Genomic DNA, 23816 nt, shown 5'->3' with positions numbered 1-23816 from the left:
AAATGTCATGAGAAATAGGCATCTGGGAATGGAGATTCTGAATTTAAGAGAGGTAGAAAGGATGGTTTGGACACATGGAAAGAATGAGTGAAGAAAGACTAGTAAAAGAGGTATGGAAGGCAGATGTGGAGGGAGTGAACATGAGGGGACGTCCTAGGATGAGGTGGATGGATGGGGTGAAGGGGGCTTTGGGGAAGAGGGGAATGTCTGTCGGGGAAGGACGGGAGAGGACAGAAGACAGGGGTGAATGGAGAATGGTTGTATATGGATGATGTTGTGATGCATGAGGTGGAATGGGCTGGGGGATGGGGGGTGAGGTAGTATGTGTGAGCAAAATTTGACGCAGCCCGAAGAGATTTCTCTCCGTCTTCTCCTTTTATGCATGGGGGGACAGAGAGGGGGGGGTCACCAATTTAATGAAGCAGCCTTGCTGTGGATGTGCTGTGTCTTGTGACACTGCTTCTGACCCAGGGCAGTGGACAGGGTGCAGGGATGACCCGTCATCCAGGAGGTGCTAAGATAAGAGGGAGGGTGGAGGGGTGTGGAGTGTATTCAGGGATGGAATGGGTGGGAATGATTTTATGCCTTTTCCTTTTTGGCTACCTCCCTTGTAAGGGGGAAAAAGCCTTGGTATATGTATGTATGTAGAAAGGAGAAGTTTAAAAGTTTTTGAGATCAAGTGTCTGAGAAGTATGGTTAGTTATAAGGTTGGGTAGTGTAGAAAATGAGGAAATGAGAATGAAAGCATGGGTAGAAAGGAACCTTTTAGGTCAGATGAAAGATTATATATAAGGATGGTTTAAGCATGTGGAGAGAATGAGTAAAGAAAGATTAGCAAAAATAGTGTAGAAAACAGAGGTGTACGGAGTGAACTTGAAGGGACAACCAAAAATGAGATGGATGGAGGGGAAGAAAGGGGCTTTGAACAAGAAGGGAATATCTATTGATCAGAGAATGGAGAGGGCAGGGGATAGGTGTGAGTGGAAGATGATTGTGTATGGGTGATAGTTTGATATGGCCCAAAGGGATTTCTCCCAGTCTTCTTTATTTTCCACATGAGAAGATGAGGAGGGAGGATCACCATGTAAGTGAAGTGGCCCTGCTGTGGATGTACTTTGTCTTGCTGCATTGCTTCTGACCCAAGCAGTAGGTGAGAGACAGGGATGACCCTTCATCCACAAAGGGGCTAAGATAAGAGGGAAACATTGGTGGGAGTGGATGCATGCCTGGTCTGGCTACCTCCCTTATATAAAGGGAAGAGACCTTCAGCTTATAAGTAGATAGAAAAATACTCATATATGCCTAATTCATACTAAACCAAGAACTAAAATTTCTTTTGGTGCCATAGTAATGTTGTCCATGAGAATAGAAGTACTGGTGAATTGTTGGTGGTAATAATATGAAAGCCTAAAATTTCAAGGTTCGTCTTAATAACAAGCCTGTACAATCTCTTTGTTTATTACATTCACATTATGTACAGAAAAAAAAAATTCATATATAAATCAATCTCCTACCATAAATCTAGGCACCCTATACATTTCATAAGCAAATCTTTCCATGTGAATAGGATCACAGTAAAGCCCAATGTAATCAATCTCAAGTTGAAAAGGAGCATCGATTCCATCACCAGCTGAAATCCCAAGTGTGACAACCCGGGAGAGAGGAATTGGAAACTGTTTGTCTTGTACTCGACCTTTGCTGCTGAGGAAGAATTTAGAGAATGGAATCTGTAAAATGAAGTAATACAGTAATTAGAATCAACATTTGAATCAGTTTTGAAAATTTTTCTTTAATCTGCAACTTAGGAATCCACATTAAGATTATTTACTTGTAAATACATTCAGCACATCCAACACAATGTAGAAATTCTTATGATGATCTGGAGTCAACAGAAAGCCCCCCCATCATATTTTGGACTCATCCCTGCTATTCGTTTCAAAATACCATCAATATCTTCACCTTCATCTAGAAATGCAGTCTGTAGGGACTGGCACTTTGTCTCTGAACCAGGCCCAAGAACTCTCATTACACAGGCCTGCATTTTGAATATTTCTGTTGTGTTTTTTAACTGAACATAAGTAATCTGGTTATGCTGAATTAAAAAATCATAATGGTTTTGGTCAATCAGCTCAGATTATCAAATTACATTGAAGATTGTTAAAGCCATATTTTCATTCAAAATGATGATTTTTTTTATAACGACTTAATATCAAAGTTATAATGACTAAATATCATAATATTGTTTTATTAACATTGAAAATATGCAGCAATATACATCAATGTAGAAGATAAGACATTATTAATTATTTTCTCGTGTTTTTCACCAGGTAAGTCACGTTTCAGATACCAACAGTACTCTGCTAACATGTTTATGTCCCATCATCCCTGATACCTTTCTTCCATAGTGCAAATGTATTGGTGGAACCTTTCACCTTCTTCTTCGTCATAGTCTCCATAGTTATCAGGAATATAATCCAGATGCAATCTTAGAAAATACATTTTTATTGATATATGTGTTCCCAGAGCCTTAAAACTCTGCATCAGTTCTTGAACAATGAACATGTTTTTTGAACTTCTTTTGTTTCCAAGGAAATTGTTCACAAGTTATTTGAAGGCTTGACATGCTTTCCTCTATGTTTCACTTATTACTCTATTGAACTGTTCATCCTTCATTAGGCTTTTAATCTGAGGGCCATCAAAAATACCTCCATTCAATTTTGCATCATTGATTTGAGGAAATAGCTGCCTTATGAAAGCAAATGCTGGACTTCCTTTATTGATGGACTTTACAAAATTCTTCATCAATCCAAGTTTTATGTAAAAAGGTGACGGTAAAATTTGATGAGGGTTGACCAGTAAATCGGCAACCACATTGTGTGAGCTAGGTTGAAGTATTTCTCTAGATGGGCATTCGCAATGCTCAGTGTCTCTCATCTGTTCTGCTATCCCACAGACAGAGAAAACATAGGTATTTAGTGTAACCCCCTTGTATTCCTAATATTAGGGGCATAACCTGAAAGGAAATAATGTAAATACAGACACTCCTCAACTTACGTTTTAGTTACGTTCTGAACGGCCGAACGTAAGTTGAAAATGAACGTAAGTTGTTACTGTACCATACATCCGTAAATTCTATTACCGTATCTTATAAAACACCCCTAAATCATTAATTATACACATAACATTGTAAAATGATAACATTAATTTCAAATAAATTAAATTCAAGCAACATAAATTGAGATGGTGGAGGAGGAGGAGGGGGGAGGAGGAGGAGGCAAGGCACGTTTGTGCCATGTAAACAATGGATGCAGCGTCATGCGTAAGTATCGTTTGAACTACGGAGAGTGCGCTAAACTAAAGAATTCACTCAAAAAAAAAATATATATATTTTTTTTTAGTCAGTTCAAACGTAAAATCGAAAAAACGTAAAATGAATGAACGTAAGTAGAGGAGCGTCTGTATAATGAAAAATTAGATAAAGGATATACATACATATACCAAAGGGTTTTTCCCCCTTACACAGGAGGTAGCCAAAAAGAAAATGGCATAGAAACCACTCCCACCCATTCCATCCCCTACATACTCCACTCCCCTCCACCCTCTTCCTTACTCCACATCCCGTCCACTGCACTGGGTCAGAAGCAGTGTCGCACGACATAGCACATCCACAGCAAGGCTGCTTCATTAATTTGGTGACCCACCCTCTCTGTCCCCTCATGAAGAAAAGGAGAAGATGGGGAGAAATCCTTTCGGGCTGCATCAATTTATTTCTCACACATACTCCCTCACCCCCATCCCCCACCCCCTCATGCATCACAGCATCATCCATACACAACCCTTCTTCATTCACCCCTATCTTCTGTCCTCTCCTGCCCTTCCTCAACATACATTCCTCTCTTTTGAATGCCCCTTTTACCCCATCCATCCATCTCATCCTAGGACACCCCCTCATATTCACTCCTTCCACTTCTGCCTTCCACACCTCTTTTACTAATCTTTCTTCACTCATTCTTTCCATGTGTCCAAACCATCCTAATACTCTTTCATCAACCCTATCTCCCAACTCCCTTTCCACCCCTGTTCTCCTCCCCTCCTCATTTCTCACTCTATCTAGTATAGTAACCTAGTAACCCCTATCATACTTCTCAGACATTTCATCTCAAACACATTCAAACTCCTCTCTTATGTTCCATGTTTCTGCCCCGTACAGTGCTGTGGGCACAATCACTCCTTCATACAATCTCCTCTTAGCATCCATTCCCAAATGTCTATTTCTCATTACACTTTTTAATCCACCAAGACATTTACTCGCTTCTCTCAATCTACATTCTACCTCCACCCCCACTCCTCCCTTTCCTGCCACATTCGCACCCAAATATCTAACTATCCACTTCTTCCAGTCTCTCTCCCTTAACCCCTTCTATACGGTGCCGCACACGTAGGCGTCATGAGGAGCAAGTGGATTCGCGACGCTGCCATACCGGCGTCTTGATTATATTTATTGTAGTCGCCCCTGTGTTTTTACATTCTCTCTAATCTGCTCTTTATCCCATTCTCTGTGGTTTTCAAAATTCACGGGTGAAAGAGAGAACGATCGATATAAGCCGTGACTATATTTTATGATGTGAGTATTATTACGACACGTCGTACGGCTGGCATTGGCTGCTGCCCGCGAGATTTAAGTCCCGTAGTGAAGTGGTTAATACTCACTTCCAGCCTGCTGCCACTCTTTCCCCTTGTATATCTCATCATTTTTTGCCACACTTATCTTCAGCTTCCTTCTTTCACACACCTTCTCAAACTCTGTCACTAACTTCCTCAATCACTCCTCTGATCCTGCTACAAGCGCAGTGTCGTCAGCAAACAACAACTGGCTTATTTCCCACTTTTCTCCATTTTAAAGAAAATGTAGAAAAGTGGGAAATAAGCCAGTTGTATTATACGGGAAGGGAGCTATGCTTGTGGTGACCCATCTTTGTATCTTTCAGCATCAAGTTTTTTCTTAAAATCTTGAATAGTGTTTGCACACACTGTTTCTTTGTCTAATTTGTTCCAGGTATCTATCACTCTGTGTGGGAAGCTATTTTTTTCAGATCTCTTCTGTAATTATCTTTTTTGAGTTTCTTTTTGTGTCCTCTTGTTTTTCCATTGTCCTATTTCAATAAATCATTCTTATCTAAGATTTCCATTCCTTTCATAATTCTATAGATAGTAGGTCTCCTCTTTCCCTTCTTTGTTCCAGAGTTGGTAATTCTAATTTGGACAGTCTTTGTTCATATGTCATTTTGGAAAGAGTTGGTGCCAGTTTTGTTGTTGCTCTTTGTATTCTTTCTAATTTTTTTATATTCTTTTTGGTACTGGGTGTCCATAGTGTTGCTGCGTACTCAAGTTTTGGTCTTATTAGTGCAGTTAATTTTTTTTTTTTTTTAACATTTCTTCATCCAAATAGACAAATGCAACTTTTATTGACCTCAATAAATTGTAGGTTTCTCCAACTATTTTATTAATATGTTTGTCCGGTGTCATATCTTTGCTGATCATCACTCCAAGGTCTTTTTCCGAGTTTACTTTTTTGACCTCTTCTTCACCAATTTTATAATCTCTCAATATTCTGTTTTTACTTTTTCCAAATTCCATTATACTACATTTCTTGATATTGAATTTCACTTCCCACTTTTGAGTCCATTTCCAGATCTTGTCCAAGTCTTGTTGTAATGAGTTGCAATCCTCCTCTGTTCTTACTTTCTTTAGTATTTTTGCATCGTCTGCAAAGAAATTCATATAACACTCTACTCCTTCATCCATGTCATTTATGTATATGGCAAACATGATCAGGGACAGTACTGATCCCTGCGGGACACCACTTATCATTTCTTCTCAATTTGAGAATTTATCTCTAATTACTACTCTCATTTTCCTTCCAGTCAGGAAGTCTTTCATCCATTCCAATAATTTTCCTCTGATGCCATTGACTCTATTTTCCTTATTAGTTTCTTGTGTGGTACCTCATCAAATGCCTTTTGTAGGTCCAGAAAGGCACAGTCTGCCCAACCATCTCTCTCTTGGGACTTGGGAGTGATTATCTCAAATGACTTGACACCTGATAAACATGTTAATAAATTAGAGAGACTTTTAACTTATTAAGATCAATGAAAGTGGCCTTTGACTACATGGATGAAGAAATGGTAAAGAAAATATTGGTTGTACTAATAAGACCTAAACTAGAGTATGCTGCAACACTATGGGCACCTAGCACAAAAAAAAAAAAAACATAAGAAAATTAGAAAGAATTCAAAGAGCAGCGACAAAAATGGCACCTACACTATCAAATTTGACATACGAACAAAGATTGGAGAAATTACATCTATCAACACCTTAACAAATTCTTGATAGAGATGACTTATTAAAATGGGACAGAAGAGAAACAAGAGGACACAAAAAGAAGCTAAAGAAGGACAGTTACAGAAGAGTTTTGAAAAAGAATAGCTTCCCACATAGAGTGATTGATGTCTGGAACAAACTAAACAGAGAAAGTGAGTGCCAAAACTATACAAGATTTTAAGAATAAACTGGATGCGGAGAGATACAAAAACAGGTCACTACGAGCATAGCTCTCATCCCATAAAATACAACTAGGTAAATACAATTAAAACAACAGTTCAACATTTCTTCCCAGAGATATATACAAGAGGGTAGGTGGACACCATGAGATGGGAAGCATGGAAGAGACCAGACAGGTGGAGAGATGAGACTGAGAAGTTTGCAGGAGTGACATGGCAGAGGTTGGCACAGTTGTGTGAATCATGGAATGCTATGAAAGAGGTCTTTATTCAGCAGTGGACTAAGGAGGAGATTTGACTGATTGATATATATATACACATACAAACACAGTGGCACACAATATGAAAATATGCAGCAAGTTGAAAATTAGATTGTAAATAAGTGTACAGTTACCCTTGATGTCTGCCAGTAAGGTCCTCCACGTGTATAAAGTACATAGCTGTACATATCATTCCAGGTGACATCGAAATAACCCGAGGTAGAAATGTTGATGAGGTAGTTCCGTCCATCACCTCGCACTTTCAACTCAATATGACTATACAAAGACCAGTCAAGATAAACTTCTCTCTTAAAAGATTTCTGAAACATAAAAGGTTAAATGAAAAATAATTCATACATGAATTAGAAATTTGGATCAATGCCAAGAAAACCCTACAAAAACATTCTTCTGTTTCTGCAATGAGTACAAGAAATACCATACACTATATACTGTGGAAAACTAGGTTCTGAAAGTACAAATTAGTGCGGTTTATACCAAAGAATAAATATATATGTTATAGTGTGGCTTTCCTATGTTTGACCTCTTCATTAATACTTTATAGGTGAAGTAGAGACAAAATTTTTGAAAGGATATTGAAGAAAATTCAGTAAAAAAAAAAAAAAAAGATTCTATAATGTAAGACATTTAGCATAATATATATCTTTGCAAATAAGTAATAAGTACATTTAAAAAAAAAAAATACTGTACCTTATAACAAAGGTTGAAATATAACCTTTGTAAAGGATATACAAGCCTAATAATAAAAAAATATTATGGAAGATTTTTTAACATATATATAGTTTTGCAAATACAAAATAAAAAAATGAAAATACTTTATAAAAAGTTTAGGCAAATTTCTTTAAAAGAAACAGTAAATATAGAGATAATAAGCCTTATTGATACGAGTCATATGTTTTCATATCTTCTTTTGTCTTAATGTACTGAAATTACTGACACAAGTACCTCATGGTTTAACTACATACTGATACTACTATGCGATTATTGCGATGGACATTACTCTGGTTCTAGAACCGATCTTATTGATACGAGTACAAAACAAGATACAGCTAAACATGTTTAAAACGTGAAACTTTTTTTCAACTTTAAATATCCTTATTTCAATAATTCATTGTTAAAAAGTATAGAGGGGAAATGAAAGAAGAGATAGTGTTATTGTGTTAGTCTACAGTTGAAATCATAATTATCCTACTGTTTGGCAACACAGCAGTGGGAGAAACCACCAAACTGATGGAGTGATGGAAATGATGCATATAGAACTTGACAGGAATATTACAGCTCCTGTGACTGTGTGTCAACAGGTGTAAAACTGAGGTGTCTAATTTATTCAAGTAATACTTTGGATGTTAATCGGTCTATGTATAAATTTGAAAGCCAGCATTGCACAAGGACATTTTGGGGGTTTAGTGGAATGACCACGAAGATAAGACGATGAGATTTATTACATTTTATAATTTTTTTTTTATATATATAATCTACTTATAAGGAGTGTGCACTGCATAACTCTACAGACTAAACAAAGACCTTATAAAGTGTAAATTTAACTGGAGTCGGAGTCGGTATATTTTTACCGGCTCAGACTCCAGTGACACCATAATTGCTTCCGACTCTGACTCCACAGCCCTGGATGTGAGAGGCAATTATTTTGAAGGAGACAAAGTTTTGTAAGCTTATGAAAATAGTGTCTCTCCTGACATTTTCTCATTACTTATTGAATGGAGGAGTGTGTGTGTATATACATATATACAGGTACTCCTCATTTAATGACCTACTCGGTTAACGACAACTCGGAGTAACGACGGGCTTTATGACATTTGTTTAACGTAAATCTCCCGAAGTTACGACGTCGTGTACGATAATTAAGTTGGCTGAGGCAAATTTGTATGATGTTATAAATGAACTTTTACGGTGGATATTAGCTGTGAGGTAAAGTGCTTAGGTCTACATTACCATCCTGCAAGCTGCAAGCTGCAAAAACTACCTGGGGTACAGTACAGGTAAACGTCGACTTACGATGGCATTAGGTTTCGATAGAGCCATCGTAAGACGATCTCATCGTAAGTCGATCCCCACTCTGTTCCGTGGTCACTGTACCTAGCCTACCTGTATATTAACCACCAGAGATACTGAATATAGCCTATTAAACATGTACAGTAGTTTATTTAATTATTTTTATCCTTTTTACCATATTCAAACACTATAATATGTATTTTCAGTACGAAACTTAAATCTCGCGGGCAGCAGCCAATGCCAGCCGTACGACGTGACGTAATAATACTCGCATCATAAAATATAGTCACCGCTTATATCGATCGTTCTCTCTTTCACCCGCGAATTTTGAAAACCACAGAGAATGAATCATTTGAGAGAATGTAAAAACACAGGGGCGACTACAATAAATATAATCAAGACGCCGATATGGCAGCGTCGCGAATCCACTTGCCCCTCATGACGCCTACGTGTGCGGCACCGTATGGAAGGGGTTAAATTATCATGTCGTCGTCGTCGTCGTCGTCATCGTAAAGTCGAACAATCGTAAGTCGCGGCCATCGTAAGTCGACGTTTACCTGTATACCGGTAGCAGTAAATTTTTAGTTTCGACCAAGGGCGCAATATAGCAATAGAAAATTGATTATTAATTTTGTAAATTATAATGTATCAACGTAATATGCAATTTTGTGAGCGGAAAAAAAAGGTGCTAAAACAAATATTGTAAGTAACGAAGTCATGTCGGACGAATGGTACACCATGTTTGTTATGATAGATGCCGATGTCGAAGAAATGAAAGGATGATAAATCCGTCTAACCTAAACTAAACTAACCTGTGTTTGATAAATCATTACCTGCAAATTAAATGTCATACGGCTCGTCCTCGTGAGAGACGTTGGCAGACAACAAGATGGCGTCCCGATCCTATGCTACCAACTTCGTTCATTAGCATATTTTCTTGTAGCATGGTATTTTTTACTTTCATTTCCGCCCACAAAATTGCATATTACGTTGATACATTTTAATTTACAAAATTAATGATTAAATTTCTATTGCTATATTGCGTCCATGGTCGAAACTAAAAAAATACCCCGGTATTCAATATGGAATGTCAGCATACGCGGATTTGGTCATATACGGTAATTTTAGGAACCTAACCACCGTAAATAAACAGTAAATAAAGCTTTAATGTACTGTATAAAAGAGGTAAAATACACGAAAATAAAGATTGTATTGCTGGACATTGTACATACAGTACATGTACGTATATGAAGATGTTTGAATTTCGCCTAATGACCAATTCAGTTAACGACGGCGCGCTGGTCCCAATTGTCGTCGTTAAACGAGGAGTACCTGTATATATATATATATATATATATATATATATATATATATATATATATATATATATATATATATATATATATATGTGTATATTTGCAGAAAAAAAACACTGGTAAATAAGAAACATAGTCCGAACCTTTTTGTCTATTTAAGACATCTTGATGATGTCTTAAATAGATGAAAACATTTGGACTATGTTTCTTATTTACCAGTGGTTTTTTCTGCAAATTAGATTCACATGTCACTTGTGAAATACTGTAAAATATATGTATATATATTAAATCTTATATGTCATAATATAGTCAATATATGTATGTATATATATATATATATATATATATATATATACACATACTGTATAAAATGTGTAAGTCTAGAAATATTAGTCTGGTTAATGCCTGACAATGTTTTTTAGGCCACAGTTGCCTTAATCATGGGTCTTTTATCATCAAGGTAACTTACTCTCGGTTGAAGACTTCTCATATTACAATAGCCTGCTTTCTTTATCTTGCCATCTTTGGGGACACGTGTGCTCAAAGTTCCTGAGAAGACAGCATGGCCAGCAGGAGATGTCTCTAGGCTGGCAGTACTAAAACCTTCTGCATGTGTGCTATCACAGGTCACAATCCACTTATCTAAGGCTTCTTTTTTGTCAAAGACCCATACTTTGTCCATGTCCCCTGTCAAGAAGAACAACAATATCAAGAAGGAAGAAGATGAAAAGTCAAAATTTTATTGAGCATCTAGAACTTTGATATTTTTCTAGAACTTACCATCAATACCCCATACAGTGAATACTTCATACTTTAGGGATTGTTTTCTGGTGCCCCTATGAATCAGAATCACGCATTTGTCGATGTTAGGAATGGTGATACTTTTATACTACTGCTATCCCTCATTCATGGTATTTCCTTGAACCTGTCCTTTACCACTTCCATGATTCTACCTCTTACTAATTCCCAGGGAGAGGGTGAGGGAAGAATGCTGCCACCATGTTTCCATATATGTCACACCAGACTGAGCAGAATGGAGTGAAGGAACTACAGATCTCCTACTCTGTAATTTTCTTTTCATCAAAGTCAATGCATAAAGGAGTTTGGGAGGACTCTAACCAGCGCCTTCATAATTAGGCCATTCAATATGAGTGGATGTGGTATAGATAAGAATAAAAGGAAAGAGATTGTAAATATGTACATGATATGGATGTGCTGAATGAGAAGGATGACTTGACCTTGTATGCATGATGGATAATGTAGTGTCAGGAGTGACAAGAAGGTAAGGGAGGGAAGAAGTGGCTCTGCTGGATGATAAGATAGGTAAGTATACTTGTATGGTGGAGTGGAGGGAATTTTTCTTTTCTTTTTTGAGGGGGGGAGTTAATATGGTCATGGTAGTAAGAACAACAATGAGGAGAGGAAGAACTCTTGGATTTATCTAAATAAGAGCAGAGTATTGGAAGGAATGTAAATGTAATGGTATTGGGGATTCTGAATGACAAAGAAAAGAGCTGTTAGATGGAGTAGTATAGAGATACCAGGTGTCAGGTAAGAACTATGGTGGAGAGATGTTACAGACATGTAAAAAAAAAAATATATATATATATATATATATATATATAAATAAAAAAAGAGTTGATGATAGTGAATACAGTGTTTAAGAAAAGACACAAATATAAGTAACTGTGAGACAGAGTGGTAGAGGGGAGGGTGTTGACAAGGCATTAATGGAATATGTAGTGGTATCCAAAGAGAGGATGGGAAAAGTTCTGGATGTTAACATATAAAGGAATAAGAGAAGGGGATTGTCAGATTATCAATTGTCTATGTACCATGCCACTCTTCCCACCTTATAAGGGACCTGGCCAACCATGGCACATACCCACCCCCATCCATTCCACTCTCATCCACCAACAATTGTTTCCCATTCATCTTAGCTCCTCATGGATGAAGGGTCATCCCTGTATCCTGTCTTCTGCCCAGGTCAGAAGTAATGCAGCAAGACACAACATATCCACAGCAGGGTTGCTTTACTTACATGGTAACCCTCCCTCCTCATCCTCTCATGCAAAAAAAAAAAAAAAAAGTAGAAATCCCTTCAGACTGTATCAGAATATCATCCATACATAGCCATTTTCCACTCACCTCTATCCCCTGGCTTCTCCATTCCTTGCTCAACTGGACATTCCCCTCTTGCTCAAAGCCCTTTTACCCCATCTATCCATCTCATCCTCAGTCATCCCCTCAAGTTCACTCCATCCATCTCTGCTTTTCACACTCTTTCTGGTAATCTTTCTTCACTCGTTCTATTTGCCCAAACCATCCTAATAATCTTTCATCATCCCTATATGCCAGCTCCCTTTCTATCCCCACTCTTCTCACCTCCTCATTTCTCACTCTATCCAACCTTATAACCATTTTGCCTGCACTGACCTAACATGTAGACAATTTGATCAATTGCATCAAAGTCATTTCCCATAATCACAGAGTTTCTCTTGGCTCTTGCATCTCATGTTTCTGGCAAATATTCCATACAGTGAAATGGTCTTCTTGCCAGTCAAAAATTGTGATACATCTAGTCTTGTCAACTATACCTCTGACAACAGATTCCTTTTTTATAATAATCTTTACTATTCACTCTTTTAGCCCAACATTTTCTTCTCTTCTCTGCTGCCCCATGGTTTCTTTGAAATTTACTGTATCCTTCTGTTGATCAGACAACTACCCTTCTTGTACCTTTACCCTCTCTCCACTCCTGAAACCCTGCCAATCACACTTCCAAGCACAAACTCTTCTTTCCCTTTCAGTTTTGTTTCACTTGATGCTAAAACATTCATATTTTTTCTCATAGAAACCCTACAATCCCCTCTTTTTTCTGTCCTTGCTTCTTCCACATTCATGCACATTCAGACATAATTGCCTCGGTTCTGGTTGATGTCCTCCTCTCAGATACTTTTGCCTTGACTCTTCACAGTAGAAACTTAAAGAAAGGATCTTTAATCCCCTAATTCAGTCCCATGTAGTCACATCTTATGACATGCATGGCAACACAGTGGCAGCTCTCTTGTTCCCTACAGGAGCACAGTAAAATAAAGAGGTGGAGATTTAAGGGTGGTAAAGTATTGATTTAATGGAACAGGAGAAAAGAGTGACACCAAAGCAAAAAAAGTTGCTTAAGCATTCCTCTATAAGTAGAGATTATCTCTGATACAGAAAAATATTGTTAGGCTCTGGTCCACAGAGGTGCTTCCATAGTCCCTAAAGTAATGATTGCATATACCTATCTAATCACTACCCCAGAATGGGTTATCAGCACTGTGATACTCTAGTAAATAGGTGCTCCCCTAATCTGAATATGTGTGTCATATCAAAGAAATCAATATACCCATAAGAAGCTTACCTGGTCTAACAATAATCGAATCATCTTCAAACTTTTCCTTAACTTCTTGTTTCCACAATGATATTTCTTCTCGCAGCTGTTTCATCCCTTCTTGAATCATTGTTTTTCGACTTATCTTCTCCTGCACAAAATTAAGAATTCCTTTGTACAGTCAAACCTATACACTACTATTATCAAATATATGAAAAAGTTAATTATCTGAAAAGAGTAAACACTAATACATATAGGATACATCCACACCAAATAGCTGTATACACAAAACAAGGATGAGAGATGATGACACACCAGCCAAATTTAATTTACTGACTTAATAGCCAATGTTACAGATTCCTTAGTTTATCACTGTTCCATGGAGAAGAGTGATCATGTATTACTGGAAATCCACTAGACTGTTGGGAATGAAAAAATACGTACTGAGCCTGAGTAGAAAAGATCTTTGAAGAAAACTTTGGTTTAACCAAAGATATGTCTGCAAAAATGGAAAGATATGAAAGAGAAAAGAACTTAGAGCAGTGAAAGAAATAGTGGCCATTCAAACAGCCTGTAAGAGATACATTTTAGGAGGTTATCTATTTATATATCAAAAGTCTTCTTCCCCTCATAGGTAGTAAGACCCCTACCCATTCCACTCTAATCTATCACCCATTCGTTTTCCTTCTCTCCTAGCTCCTCATGAAAAAAGGGTGGCTATCCTTGCCTCCTGCCCACTGCCTAGGTCAGAAGCAAGACACACATTCATAGCAGGGACCACAGCCTAGGTTGGTTTATCCCCACCACTTCATTTGTATGGCAACCCTCCTTCCTTGTCTCATGTTAAAATAGAGAAGACAAGGAGAAATCCCTTCCAGTTGGGTCAATTTATTGTCCATTCCCAACCATTCTCTACTCACACTTATCTCTCACTTTTACCCTTCCCTGCTCAACAGATTCCCATCTTACTCAAGGCCCTCTTCACCACAACCATCCAATTCTCAGTCTTCCCTTCAAGTTTACTCAGTCCACCTCTGGCTTCCACACTATTGTTGCTTGTACTTACTCATTCTTTCCATGTGCCCTTTGTACCAGTTCCCTTTCCACACAAGCTCTCCTCACCTCCTCATTTCTCACTCTATCCATCCTCATAACCCCCACCACTCTTCTCAAGCACTTCATCTAAAAAAATATATATATATACAATAAAATGAAATAAGAAAAATAAATAAATAATAGGAGGAATATCAATAACAATAATTCTCCTTTTTTGTTTCCTTTAAATACCAAGTCTCTGCCCAATACAGTGTCATATGCACAATCACCTTTTCATATAATCTGTTTTCATCCATTCCCAGATACCTATTTTTCATACACTTTTCATTCCCCCAAGACATTTACTTACTTCCCTCACTCTACAGATTACCTCCACCCTAGCCCTCCACTTCCTGCTACATGTGACCCTAAATACTTAAAACTACCCATTTCCTTTAACCTCTCCCATTTAAGACTCTAATTCATTCCTTGTACATCTCATTATGTTGAAGTATGGAAGACAAATGAGTGGAAGGGCAGTGAGCTAAACACTGGGAACAGTTGGAGTTTTATTCACTGATGTTTTGTCCTTACCATACATTTCATCTTATTTTTACCCACATTTACTTCCAATTCCCTCTTATCACATACCTTTCCAATTCTGTCATCAAATGCCTTGGGTTCTCCTCGGACCCAGCCACAAGCAGTGTCATCAGCAAACAATTGGTTCATCTCCCACTTCCCTCCAGTCTCTCTATTCATCTCCAATCCTCTGCCTATAACCTTCACATTTACCTTCCATAATACCCAATCCATGTACACACAGCCATGGTGACATGATGCAACCTTGGCACAGTCCCACTTTTACTTTAAACCACTCATTCTCACCATTCCCAACTTATACACCAGCTCTACTACTAACCTAACTGCCCTTAACCTCTTCAATACAAATATGCATCACAATACTTTTATAATAAAATATAAAGTTACAGCTATATTACTCATTTTCTTTCACTCCAAATATCAATAACCACAGAAAACATGATCAAGCCAGTTCACAGAATATAGGAGTCACTCCACTATAACTACAAAATAAATATAATCAAGTCACCAACACTGGCATCCTCATATATCCACTCATGTCTCATGATGCCTATGTAGGCATCATCATATGGAAGGGGTTTACAGCTTTCCTCCTACCCCATATATCTGCAATACATCCCACAATGACTTTCTTTCCACCCTTTCATATACCTTCTCTAAATCCATAAAGGAAAAAAAAAAAAAAAAAAAAAAAAAAAAAAAAAACACTTTCTGCCAAAAACTTCTCGCAAATCTGCCTTACCACAAAAAAATTATCCATTCACCTCCATCACAGACAAAATGATGTGTGACTCTGGTTCTTTAAAGGTACCCCATATAGACTCTAAAGTCTCAGCTGCATGCTTGAGCAGATTTTAATCTCAAAATAACGAATAAACACATAGAAAAATAAATAAATAAATAAATAATGTACAGTGCATTATGCCCACAAATAAAGCAAGAGGACAAAAGCCCCCAGCTAGTGTTTTGAAGCACATTGTCTGCACTAAAAACCTGAAACATGGGATATGGCCTGCAGACAAGTAAAAAGACATAAGCAAACCCAGAAACTGATACCATCATAAGGAGGGGTGGGGGAAAGGTCATAGTGCTACTCCACCTATAGGAGGAACAAGACTTCACTAACTGATCAGGTGTCTTCTGTCCAGCCTGTCCCTAACGCCCTCATAAATGGGGTTCAAATTGACACATCTAATAATGCTAGCATGGTCACTTGCCCAAACTTCTAAAAACAGCCTCACACCTTTTCCACTCCCTTTCTACTTGACACCTGCATTCTACCAATCCATTTCATACTATTTTTTGCAGTGTCTCAGTATCGCTGAGTTCATATCCCTCCTGTTTTGCCCTCTGGTGTTCTTGTAGTTGTGTCGCCAGTTTTTCATGTCCTAAATAATATGCTTCACAATCCTTGCACTTTACATCATATAAAGTGACAAAGTTAACAGAAGGAAAAAACAATATAGAATCAATTATGATAAAAGTTGAAAGCAACCACATAAAGAGTAGAAAATTTGTAGTAGTGTAGATTTTAACTCAAAAGAAATATGTTGGGAAGAAATGACACTAAGGGGTGAAGACATATGGGGCAGCATGCTACTCGATATGACCATTGAATACACAATGACTCAGTGGATAAAGGAAAATACCAGATACACAGATACAGAAACAATGAGGAACCATTGAGACTGGATTTAATACTTACATCAGTACCTGAAATTGTAGACAGAATAGATTACAAAACACCAATAGGAAAGAGTGACCATGTACTAATAGAATTTGAATTAAAAGAGCAAATAGACCTAAGAAGAAATGAGAAACATAGAATAGGAAGACCAATGTACAACAAAATGAATTTTGAGAAACTTAAAAAATTCTTTCATAATGCAAACTGGGAAAAATTCCTAAAGGAAGAAACAAGGATGGAAGAGAAATGGAATATACTAAAAGAAATTTATAATGAGGGAGTGAACAAATATGTACCACAACAAAAGCAAGAAAGAGTATACATAAAGAACTGGTACAACAAAAAATGTAGTGAAGCTAAGGATAAAAGAGACAAAGCCTGGAAAAAATGGAAACGAGAAAAAAAAAAAAAAAAAAAGCAAATGGCAAATATACATCAAACTAAGAAACGATTATGTAAAAATGCGAAGAGAAGAAAAGAGAAACTATGAAAAAGAAATAATAGAAAAATGCAAGGAACACCCTAAACTATTTTACAGATATGTGAATGGTAAACTAAAAAACAAACATGAAATAGAAAAGCTGCGCCAAGGAAGTCATGAATATACGGAAGAACAAGAAATGGCAGAAATTATGAGCAATCATTTCAAATTGGTATTCACAAGTGAGAACCCACCTAACTGTGAGGGAATAGAATGACAGAAATCCCCCCCCCCCCATGAAGGAAATAACTATAACAAAGAAGGAAATCAGTGACCAAATAAAAAAACCTTGACGTCAGAAAATTGCAAATTTGATACTGAAAGAATGCATAGAGGAGTTAACAGATAAAATATAGAATACTGTATAATCAAATGTTCGCTCAAAGAAGGAAAGGTACCACAAGACTGGAAAAATGCAAATATTGTACCAATATATAAAGGAGGAAACAAGGAAAATCCAACTAACTACAGATCGGTCTCCCGAACAAGCACAGTAGCAAAAATATGTGAAAAAGTGATCAAAAGTGGATGGGTTAAAACCTGGAAGAAAAAACTATACTGAACCCAAATCATTTTGGATTTAGACAAGGAAGATCATGTACAACAAACCTGATCTGCTTCTATTCGAGACTAATAGGGATGGATGGGCAGACTGTGCAAAAATCATTTGATAATGTACCACACAAGAAATTAATAAGAAAAATAGAATCAATAGGTGGCATCGGAGGTCATTCATTAGAATGGGTGGAGGATTTCCTGACTGGGAGAAAAATTAGGGTAGTAATTAGAGACAAATACTCTAAGTGGGAAGAAATGATAAATGGTGTCCCACAGGGGTCGGTGCTGGCTCCAATCATGTTTGCCATATATATAAATGACATGGATGAAGGAGTTGAGTGTTATATGAATTTCTTCACAGATGATGCAAAAATACTAAAGAAAGTAAGAACAGAGGAGGACTGTGAATCATTACAATCAGACCTGGACAAAATCTGGAAATGGACTCAAAAGTGGGAAGTGAACTTCAATATCAAGAAATGTAGTATAATGGAGTTTGGAAAAAGTAAAAACAGAATATCAAAAAATTATAAAATTGGTGAAGAAGAAATAAAAAAAGTGAACTCGGAAAGAGACCTTGGAGTAATAATCAGCAAAGACATGACACCGGATAAACATATAAACAAAATAGTTGGAGAAACCTTCAACCTATTAAGGTCAATGAAAGTGGCATTTGACTATTTGGATGAAGAAATGATCAAAATAATATTAGTTACATTAATAAGACCAAAACTGGAATACACAGCAACACTGTGGACACCCAGTACTAAAAAGAATATAGGGAAATTAGAAAGAATACAGAGAGCAACGACAAAGTTGGCACCAGCTCTTTCCAAATTAACATATGAACAAAGAAACAAAGATTATCCAAATTGGAACTACCAACACTAGAGCAGAGGGGAGAAAGGTGATCTACTGACTATCTATAGAATCATGAAAGGAATGGAAATCCTTGATAGGAATGATTTACTAAAAAATGACAATGGAAAAACAAGAGGTCATGAAAAGACTCAAAAAGGATAACAGTAGGGAGAAAAAAAAAAAAAAAAGCTTTCCACACAGAGTGCTGGATATCCAGAATAACTTAAGATTAAAAAAAAAAGTGTGTGCAAATACTACTCAAGATTTTAAAAATTGATGCTGAAAGATACAAAGACGGGTGACCATGAGCATAGCTCCCTTCCCATATAATACAACTAGGTAAATACCACCCCCATCTGATTGGCTACACCTTCTACATCCTTCACCTTCATCAAAGCCCCATGTAGTGTGTTCATTGGTTTGTGCACCCCTTCTACCCCATGTTTTCTTAGCAGTCTCGCTGTTACTTCTGACACCCCTTTCACATACAGCATTGTAATTCTCAACATGCTATGGTTTCTCTCACCCATTATGTTGTTCTCCTGTGTTGTTGTCCACCTTTTCAGCACTGATATGAGGTACCACTTATCTCTGAAGACTTTTCTAAGGTGGTTCTTCTTCCTGATATTCTCACTCACAGAACACACTTTCTCTGCTCTCAACCACAATGTTTTAACAATACTTCTTTTGTGTTCAATCAAGTGACAGTTGTCATAGTCAACAAGCCAGTCAGTATGTAAAGCCTTCTTGTACACTCCCATGGTCAAATTGGTTCCAACTCTTGTAGCCATGTCAAGAAATGGTGGTTTCCCATTTTCCTCCTTTTCCATCTCAAATTAGATGGCCTCATTCCTCCCATTTAAGAAGGTGAAGAAAGGTTCCACTTCCTCTTCCTGAATTACAACAAAGACATCATCCAGGTATAAGATCCACAGTTGCTACCCCCTCCTTGTATCACTGCATTGTCATTTCCACCAGCACCATTGAGATAGGTCAGCCCATGGGCATTCCTACCTTTTGATGGTAAACCTTGTCCCTGAACCTGAAAAAGGTGGAGTCCAGGCACAAACTAATTAATCTCACAGGTTCCCCTGATGACAATTTTTCATTATCCACAAAGTCCCCCCACCCTCAATTGTGGCCAGCACAGCCAGCTTTAACAAATCTTGTGGTAAGGAAGTAAACATAGACTAAATGTCAAACACCATACAATCCCCTTCTTCCAGGCTCATTCCATGTAGTTTTTAAACAAATTCAGCAGAGTTTTTCAGCATCCCCTCCAATATTTCCACTACGGGCTTCAACCATTTCGCAACACCCTTGCTAAGTTGTAAGTTGGGGGAGCCTCTAAAGGCAATGAAAGGCCTTAGAGGGACTCCTTCCTTATGAACTTTAGCAAGTTCATAGAATTTGGGTAGTACTAAAAACCAATTCTGATTTTCAAAGTGGTCACACTTTAAAACTGATCAGTTCCTCCAGCCCCTTTCCTTTAACCACCTGGGTACAATGATGCCTACATAGGTGTCATGAGGCGCATGTGGGTACACAAGGATGCCAGCATCAATGTCTTGATATATTTTTTTGTAGTTGTACATGAGTTACCCCTGGATTCAATGAATTGGTTTGATCACTTTTTCTGTGTTTATTATTACTTAGAGTAATGCTAGTAGTATGATGCAAATTACATATGGCAGCCAATACTGTGTGCGAGAATTTGAGTCATATGAAATGGTTAAGACTTACTTCCAACTTACTGTCATCCTCTCTCCCTGTACATCTCATCACCTTACTGTTACCCACATTTACCTTTAACTTTCTCCTACTACATACCTTCCCAAACTCTGTCACTAACTGCCTTAATCCCTCTTCTGACCCTAGCACAAGCAGAGCATCGTCTGCAAACAATAACTGGCTCACCTCCCACTTCCCTCCATTATCTTTAACCTAAATCTATATAATTGGGAATCAAGGATATAGAATAAACTGGAACTGTAAATCATTTTGAGGCTAGGTTAATCACCCCTTCATAGAACTTTCTCTTTGCATCCATTCCCAGATGCCTATTTCTCATGACACTTTTCATTCACCCCAAGTCTAGCTTCCCTCATTCCATAGTTTGCCTCCATTCGCCACTCCTCTGTTCCCTCTACATGTGACCCTCAATACTTAAAACTATACACTTCCTCTAATCTCTCTCCTTTAAGAGTTACCTAGCTCTCTGCCACCCTTATCCTTTGCAAATCTCGTCTACTTATCCTACACTGCCCCACACTATCCCTAGCCAACAATGCAATATTTCTTCCTTGAGTGACCTATGAGCCTGTCCCATGGCCACTGCTGGATACCTGGGAGATGTGGGTCTCCTGCAAAAAAGACCTGGGGCAACAGGTTGGTTCAATTTCACACTTCACTGTATACATTTGCAGTATCTGTATTTCTATTTTTCTAAATCATTCTCATATGGAACTCTTGAGCATGTAAACTATATCAAAAAACTGATGCAAATATATTTGAAGCTTGAGGTTTGATAAAATTATTAATAGGTTTCTTCCCCTTATAAGGGAGGTAGCCAGGCAAAACAAGCACCCATCCTAACCCATCCCACTCCCATCCATAACCCATTTTCCTTTTATCTTAGCTCTTGTTGATGAGGGGATTCGATCAATAATTCAAATATTTCTACATAATGTATGTAACTAAGACTGACATGTGAACATATCGACTTATGATTGGCTGGTCAAAATATAACCCAATCATAGGTCAATGGCAAGTAAAATTTTAGTACAGGGAAACAATACATTTAGTATTAACATACCCTCTGAGTCATAATAAAGGTCATATTTTGTTAAAGAGAAAATCAATTATACTATAGAAAGTATATATGGCTATCTAAAAACTATATAATGGGTACCTCATGTAGTGCAATTCACTCTACTTTCACTCTCCTCCTCTTCTTTAGTAACAAAAGTCAGGAGCTTTTGAATTCCTTTGAGAAAGACAAATCTTTCAAAGTTCTCATATGCAGACTGGGCTGTTTTGGTTTTATTACATATGAACCCTTCCCCCAAGAAGAACATCCCCTCTACAGCAATAGAGCTGGAAAGAGAAGTGTTGTACCTCAAAAATAGATTTAGCCAATTAGTGCAGTGCAACAGGGAGAACATGGCAGGCTGCAGAACTTTCTTCATACTCTCCTTAGCACATCAGGCATCCAAATCTCATGTGACAACAGCTTGCAAGGATACAGGAAAATGTTAGTGCAGAGGGCAATTTCACATTTTCTGCACCTGCACCTCTGCACCATTCTATGGAGGTGGCCACAACTACACTTCTGCACACCATTTCAGTCTTTTATATGGAGCAAAGGTGCAGAACAGCATGTGGAGGTGTCCAGTACTCCTCTCTGGTGTGTGCATCATATAGGACCACCACATGCATCTACCCAGTTGGTCACACACTTACTCCATACTGTACAACTATACTGGTATATCACAATGCCTTACCTTACTAGCATATCCACCTTTGACATCTTTCTCCCAAAATAAATGTCTTTGAAATGCTGTGCTGGTACAAGAGACCTTGCTTTGTAAAAGGTCAATCTTTAAGCGTGAACGATTTTCTGATCCTTGAGACAAAATATGAGAAAAAGCAGAATTCGATGTAGATACCATTCGGCTTGTGCATAACTTTAATGAATCAGTTTTCTGTAAGATAATTCTTGTGTGTGAATTTCTAAAATGATTCTTTACTGGTTGTAATGATACACGGATGCTCAATAGATGGATGACTTCACTGAAAAGTCTTTTGTGCACCTTTGTCAAGTTTTGGGAGGCCTTGACATGATGGATTGGGAATCCAGGCAACATGGCCTCATCTGTGTGTTACCTGTGGGCATGAAACAAAATAAAAAGGTAATTAAATTAAAATAAAAAGTGACTTACTATTATCTTGTAAGAATTACAACATTAATGCAAATAAAATACATGGGTCATAATAGTCTGCACTTTGGACAAAAAAATCATTAGTGTATGCACTAGCATCAATGTACACTAACTTATTTGAATTATGCATTTTGTATCAATCAGTTTCAGTGAATGTGTAGCCTCCTAGAAAAAAAAACTGTGACTTTAGAATTACCACAAGTGATTCATGAGACCAAACAAGAACTACAGTAAAGAATTAGAACAATAATATCAACAACAAAAATGATAATCATAATGATGACAATAACACTATTGATAACTAAAACTATAATGACAATAACAATAATAAAAATAATAATAATTATAATAATGATAATAATAATGATAATGATTACTATAATCATGATAATAATATTACTAGCATTAATAACAATAACAAGACCAATAATAATAATAAACTGACATAATTCGTAAATTAATAGTTTGGGGGTCTATAGAAAATCTTAAACTTTATTAGGGGGTCGATGAGCTGAAAAGTTTGGGAACCCCTGATCTATACAGTAATCGAGCTGCAGCATAGTAAAGAGGAAGAAGTCGTCATTAATTATTAAATGGGACCCCTTAGGGCGTAATGCTTTTACCAGATATTATTTTATGATGGATCTTATGTTCCTGTCCTCACATTCATTACTTCACTATGCAATCCGGCTGTCATAACTGCACAGGTTGTTATGTTTACATTCTTTACTAGGAATCATCGATCACAAACTGTAGTAATCTAGTGAAAGGTATTCATCATAGATTACAACAAATGAGCGCAATATAAATTCAAACATGGGTGTCTATCGTCCATGTTATAGCAGTCTCTTTTTTATTCAATATTTTTAAAAAGATAAATAAGATATTAAAACATATATTGAACACTATAAAGCTGTGTAATTATCACTTAATTTCTATTTTTTTCATATTTACATGCAGGCGCGGATCTAGGAACAAAGTTTGGGGGGGGCCCGACGGCAGAATTTTCGGTTGTTTAACGAGCATTAGCATTACCGTTTCTCCACACACGGGATTCTTATTTGTTAATAACTGGCGGACTGACCTAAATGAATGGGCATAACCATCTGCTCT

At 37.4% G+C, this 23816-nt stretch overlaps 1 protein-coding gene across 4 annotated transcripts; it reads right to left on the bottom strand.

The window, feature by feature from the left end:
• Positions 1-1442: 1442 nt before the first annotated feature.
• CIA30 (complex I intermediate-associated protein 30) lies at positions 1443-23470 on the bottom strand. Of its 4 annotated transcripts, XM_076189165.1 has the most exons (7): positions 23327-23422; positions 22817-22868; positions 22266-22647; positions 13568-13688; positions 10634-10851; positions 6955-7140; positions 1443-1727 (listed from the first exon to the last, which is right to left on the bottom strand). In XM_076189165.1, the coding sequence occupies exons 3-7, from the start codon at positions 22626-22628 to the stop codon at positions 1503-1505; spliced, it is 1113 nt and encodes a 370-aa protein (XP_076045280.1). In that variant the 5' UTR covers positions 22629-22647; positions 22817-22868; positions 23327-23422; the 3' UTR covers positions 1443-1502. The 4 variants fall into 4 exon arrangements, with proteins under 4 accessions (XP_076045280.1, XP_076045279.1, XP_076045281.1 ...); XM_076189164.1 differs by lacking the exon at positions 22817-22868 and having other exon boundaries at positions 23327-23470; XM_076189166.1 differs by lacking the exon at positions 22817-22868 and having other exon boundaries at positions 23368-23406.
• Between the last annotated feature and the right edge of the window lie 346 nt (positions 23471-23816).

The sequence above is a fragment of the Oratosquilla oratoria genome, chromosome 8 (genome assembly GCF_046742065.1).
Source record: "Oratosquilla oratoria isolate Oo_2021 chromosome 8, ASM4674206v1, whole genome shotgun sequence".
Taxonomy (NCBI): domain Eukaryota; kingdom Metazoa; phylum Arthropoda; class Malacostraca; order Stomatopoda; family Squillidae; genus Oratosquilla; species Oratosquilla oratoria.
This window is presented reverse-complemented; position numbering and strand designations above follow the sequence as displayed.